At 39.1% G+C, this 6080-nt stretch overlaps 1 protein-coding gene across 1 annotated transcript; it reads left to right on the top strand.

Annotated features, from left to right (window-relative positions):
- The first annotated feature begins 267 nt into the window (after positions 1-267).
- On the top strand, positions 268-1221 carry LOC118592792 (olfactory receptor 6N2). Its single transcript, XM_036201860.1, has one exon. The coding sequence runs from the start codon at positions 268-270 to the stop codon at positions 1219-1221; it is 954 nt and encodes a 317-aa protein (XP_036057753.1).
- Positions 1222-6080: the final 4859 nt, after the last annotated feature.

Below are 6080 nucleotides of genomic sequence, written 5' to 3'. Positions count from 1 at the left end.
ATTCAGAATCAGAGCTGGCTGTAATTTTTACTTAGTATCAATAGCATTATCATTAATTACAGTAATTAAAATATTGCTTATGCATACAGGCAAGAAGCACCGCCTCTAGCAGGCCAGCTAGCCCAAGGTCATGGGCATATCAAATACCCACTACATACGGCCTTTCAATTTATGAGGGAGAAAGATAAGTAAAAATAAGGCTTCAATATAGATTGTCAATCACTCTAATTCAGCTTTTCGACCTTTCCTTGTCTTCTTCAGCCTCTCATGGATCAACACAACTTGTCAAGCCTGTCTGAGTTTGTGCTCCTTGGCTTCCCCAGTGTGGGTCATGTCAGGGGCTGGCTTTTTGTCTTGCTGCTGTTGGCATATTTGTTTACCATTGGTGGTAATATGCTCATCTTCCTAGTCATCCGACTGGATGCAGCCCTTCACAAGCCCATGTACCACTTTGTCAGTGTTCTTTCTTTCTTGGAGTTGTGGTATACAGCCACCACCATCCCCAAGATGCTAGCTAACCTTCTCAGTGATAAGAAGACCATTTCTTTTGCAGGATGCCTCCTTCAGACCTATTTCTTCCACTCCCTAGGGGCCTCTGAATGCTACCTCCTTACAGCCATGGCCTACGACCGATACCTAGCCATCTGCCGGCCGCTCCACTACCCTTCAATTATGACCACAGCACTCTGTGCCAAGATGGCTGCTGGCTGCTGGACTTGTGGTTTCCTGTGTCCTATTTCTGAGGTCATCCTGGTCTCTCAGCTCCCCTTCTGTAACTACAATGAAATCCCTCACATCTTTTGTGATTTTCCACCTCTTCTGAGCCTGGCCTGCAAGGACACCTCCACTAATGTTCTAGTGGACTTTGCTGTCAATGCCTTCATCATCCTTATCACTTTCCTTTTTATCATGGCTTCTTATGGGAGAATCATTGGTGCTGTACTGAAGATAAAAACAGCAGCAGGAAGAAGAAAGGCCTTCTCTACATGTGCCTCACATCTCATTGTGGTCCTCATATTCTTTGGGAGCATCATCTTCATGTATGTTCGGCTAAAGAAGAGCTATTCACTGACTCTTGACCGGACTCTAGCTGTAGTTTATTCTGTGTTAACACCTTTGGCCAATCCTATTATCTATAGTCTTCGAAACAAGGAACTAATTCAAGCCATCAAGAGGACCATCTTCAAGAAGGGGGAGAAAGCCAGTCCAACTCGTCATTGACTTTCTACCATGGTCCTTCCATTACCCCAATGTTGACCTCTAGAAAGATGTATGTTCACTTGAACTTGTCTTAATCAATCTTCCTCCCTTGTTACACAGGCTCTAGATTCCAACTCCTTTCATTTTTCTCAAAGGCTTATTTATTTGTTTGTTTGTTTGTTTTCTGTATCTGTACCCTTCATATTTTTACTTGACCAGTGTTCTCAGCAATAAGAACATTCAGTATCTCAGTTCATAGTTTTAAACATGTACATTCCCTTGCCACACATTTCTGACCATGTAGAGATCAATTTTTCTTCTCCCCTTTTCCAGCTAAATGGCCCAACACCTATCTCCTTCTCCCTTTCATTCAGTTTTAAACCATTCCCCTGTGGCTTTGTTCCAGACCTTCCAAGCAATAGTTTGCCAAAGATATGAATAAAGCTGAATCCATTGGGCCTATCTTATCCTCCCTTCTTTACATCTTAACATACATCACCAGTTTTTACTCCTTAAACATGTTTGCCTCAACTTTCACAGTATCAATAAACTCTAGATTTCTCATTTCTGCAGCAAGTCTTCCTTGGTATCCTTTATTTTATAGGGCTGTGTCCCTAATTCTTAGTTATCCTTATAGCTTCAAATATGATTCTTACCAATGTTATGATAGTATAAATTTTCTGTGCTTAAGACTGGAATCTCTTTTGAGTTCTAGACTCTGTAAGAGACATATCCCTACCCTATTTGGATGTCTTGTAGGAATATATATTCTGACATTCCAAAAATGAAATGTCCACATTCTGGACCTTGTGAACTTGATGCCTTTATATCTCTGTAAATTTAAATTATTATATTTGCTTCATTTTCCTCCAACCTATTTTCAGTTCATAATTAATTCATGCCAATATTTCCTCAAATACATTTTTAAATCTGTTACTTTAGTGTTGCTATCCTAGTGTGAATTACTACCTCTCACAAATGAGCTGTATTTTATATTTCCATATAAAAGGTAATATTTTAAGGGCTTGAGAGATGGCTCAGCAATTAAAAGCATTGGCTATTTTTACAGAGGTTCTGGGTTTTACCCCTAGTATCCAGACTCATAACCTTTGTAACTCCAGTCCCAGGAGACCCAATCCCTTCTGCTACCCTCTATTGGCATATATATTAAATATCTACAATTTTAAATCTAAATTAGAGAAGCCATTCCAAAACCTAGGAAAATCAGTTGCTGATAGGATGAAATCTAAAGCCTTTTCACACCTTTTAAAGCTGAACAGAATTCTTCTCTTCCATCTCCTCTAATATAAATTTCCCCATCCTTCATCTTTCCCTTAGTGAACTCTGGGATATTTCCTTATAGATATTATCACTTTCTTCTTATATAGTAAGATCTTTTTGGTTTTCAGAACTTTCACACTTCCCCCAACACTTCATGTAACACATTCCTCTCAATCATGTTGGTTCAATATCACTTTTAAGCCCAGTGAGATTATTCAGTGAGAATAAGCACTTGTAGTATAAACTGATGACCTGAGTTCAAGCCTTAGAACCATGGGGACAGGAGAGCACTGGTTCCTTAAAGTTGTCCTCTGACCTCCACAGCTACTCTCTGGTGTGCATACACACCTACCCACATTTAAAAAAAAATCAATACATTACTATCATTTCAAATGACAGTATCTTGGAGAGCCTTTATGAACACTCATCATGTTCTTCACTTTTATCTTTTTTAGTAGTTCTTTGAAAATGTTTTCTAATATATTTTGATAATATTCACTCCTTCCTCCAACTCCTGTCAGATCCAGCACCCTTCCCTACCCACCCAACTTTATGTCCTATTTATTTATCTATTTATTTATTCATTTATTTATTTATCTATCTATCTATCTATCTATCTATCTATCTATCTATTTATTTAATATTCAGAGAGTCCAATTTCTGCTGACCACATACTCTTGAATGAGTAGTCTTCCACTGGTGTATGGTTGACTTACCAGGAACTGAACTACTAAAGAAAACTGACTCTCCCTCTCCCAGTAGGTATCAATTGCTAATTGCTGTTTACTACTATTGGGCTTAATGACTACCTCCCCCTCCATGATTTTGTCTGACTTGAGCTTGCATGGTTTTTGTACATGCTATCACAGATGCTGTGAGTTCATGCGTGTAGCTGATTTACGTTAAATTATATTTTTCTTTCCTTCAAAATGTGTGAAACTATTTCTATGTGTAGGTGTATTTGCTTATGCAACTAGAGTGTTAATCACTTCTTCCTAAGACTAAGATTTATGGTCATAAGTCTATTTCTGCATTGTATTGCTTTCATGGATTTCCATATGTTGAAGCAACCTTATATCTTTGGGATGAAACCTACAAGTTGGTGATGCATGGTTTTCTTAATGTGTCTTGAATTTGTCTTAGAAGTGTTTTTGTTGATGATTTTTTGTCTATGTGCACCATGTGATCTTTTTCTTTCATTTTAATTTATTTTGATATTAAAGTAATATGGACCTCAGAGAATGAGTTTGGCAGAGTCCATTCCCTTTTACAAATGTGGGTTATTTGTGAAGTATTGGTGTTACATCTTAAGAGCTTGGTGGAATTCAACAGTGTGTGTTCAGTCCTGGTCTTTTCTTTCTGGAGGGGGTTTTTTCTTACTGCCTCTCATGCTGCTCAATACAGGTCTATATGGATTATTAATGATGTCTTGATGAGCAATATATGTGTAGGAATTTATCAGTTTCTTCTAGGTTTTACAGCTTTAGAATATATATCAATATATATAACATATATATTAATCATTCTTTGGTCTGTGAAACAATTGTCTTTCCTTTCTTTTGTTAATTTGTGTTTTTATCTTCCTTTTACTAGTTTTTCTAGTCATATGTCAGCCTTGTTTTTTTATGTATTATTCTTTACATCCCTATTTCATCAATTTCTGTCCTGATATTTATTATTTTTACCATATACTGGGTTTATATTTAGCCTATATTTTAGTAGAAACATGAGATATATTATAAGATTATTTATTTGAAATCTCTTATTTTTTTTCCTTTTTTTAATTTATTGTATTTGAGTTTTAATTTTACACATCAGCCATGGGTTCCCCTGTCCTCTTCCCTCCCGCCCCCACTCCCACCTTCCCCCCATCCCCTCCCCCTCCATTCCCATCTCCTCCAGGGCCAAGACTCCCCTGAGGATTCATTTAAACCTGGTGGATTCAGTACAGGCAGGTCCAGTCCCCTCCTTCCAGGCTGAGCAAAGTGTCCCTGTGTAAGCCTAAGGTTCTAAGCAGCCAGCTTATGCACTAAGGACAGGTCCGAGTCCCACTGCCTGGGTGTCTCCCAAAGAGTTCAAGCTATTCAATTGTCTCACTTATCCAGAGGGCCTGATCCAGCTGGGGGCTCCACAGCCTTTGGTTCATAATTCATGTGCTTCTATTCGTTTGGCTATTTGTCCCTGTGCTTTTCCAATCTTGGTCTCAACAATTCACGCTCTTACAGTTCCTCCTCTTTCTCGACAATCAGACTCCTGGAGCTCCACCTGGGGCCTGGCCGAGGATCTCTGCATCCACTTCCATCAGTTATTGGATGAGAGTTCCAGCACGACCATTAGGGTGTTTGGCCATCTGATCATCAGACTAGGTCAGATCAGGCTTTCTGTTGACCATTGCCAGCAGTCTACAGAGGATGTATCATTGTGGATGTCTGGGGACCTCTCCAGCACTCTGCCTATTCCTGTTCTCATGTGGTCATCATTTATCATGGTCTGTTATTCCTTGTTCTTCCTTTCTGTTCTTGATCCAGCTGGGATCTCCTGCTCTCCTAAGTTTCTTTCCCTGGAACCTTGCCCTTCATTACTGCCCCTGTCATCTAGGTTGTTCATGTAGACCTCATCCATTTCTCTGTCATTGGGCGATCCCTGTGTTTTCCTAGGGTCCCATATTCTAGGTAGCCTCCAGGAACTTGTAGCTTTCAACTGTCTTTTAAAATTCCTGCAGCTATTTCCCAGAGGTTTTAGAATGTGTGCTATTGTTGTTATTTGATTCCAGGTAAACTTAAAATATTTTTCTCATTAATGCCTTCAGTGGACCATTATTTATTCAAAATTTCTTTGTTCAGTCTCCAAATACTCATGTCATTTCTGTCTCTGTAGAATTCCAGTTTATTTCTTTATGATATGGGATCTGAGCATCCACAGAACAAGGGGAGGGGTCCCACAAATACATGTAATGCCAGCTCCCAGGGAATCTGATATCCTCTTCTGGTCTCCACACATGGATATCTGAACACAGATGTGTTCACACACATACATACACCCCATAAATAAATAAATAAAATAAATCTTAAGAAATGGTAGAGGTTAATTAGCTAATAATTGGCTTACAGAGAATTAGGAAATCTAAGTATGTGAAGTTACTAATTAAAATCAATTCAAAATAATTAAAGCATAAACCAATACCTTGATTAAACATCTCTGCCCCACCCCTTCAGGAGCCAAAGACCACCTAACAAATAATAATAATTTAAAAAAAACCTATATCAGACATGAGAAGCACACTTTTGAGTTGCTGACCAGGGCTGTCCAAGAGACGCTCAAACATAGAGCCTATTTCCATTGCCCTTGGCTGCCTCCTAGAGGTAAAAGTTAAGTCACTTTTGTTGAAGATATCATGCACTCCGAATTCAGGGCACAGAGGTTCCTGTGTTAGAGCTGATCTAAATGCCTAATCACTGAGGACTAGCTTCCATAGTACCTGAAGGCACAATCCTTCCAAAGGAGGAAAACAACCAAAAGTCTTACCCAGCTAGAGGACCTATGAACCACATAAAATACCAGCATTGCACAATAACCCTGGGGGTGTAGTAATGTCCCAC

The sequence above is a fragment of the Onychomys torridus genome, chromosome 11 (genome assembly GCF_903995425.1).
Source record: "Onychomys torridus chromosome 11, mOncTor1.1, whole genome shotgun sequence".
Lineage (NCBI taxonomy): Eukaryota > Metazoa > Chordata > Mammalia > Rodentia > Cricetidae > Onychomys > Onychomys torridus.
This window is presented reverse-complemented; position numbering and strand designations above follow the sequence as displayed.

Bases quoted from the DNA above. Each gene is read 5' to 3' on its own strand.
- LOC118592792 (XM_036201860.1), top strand. From the start codon at position 268: ATGGATCAACACAACTTGTCAAGCCTGTCTGAGTTTGTGCTCCTTGGC.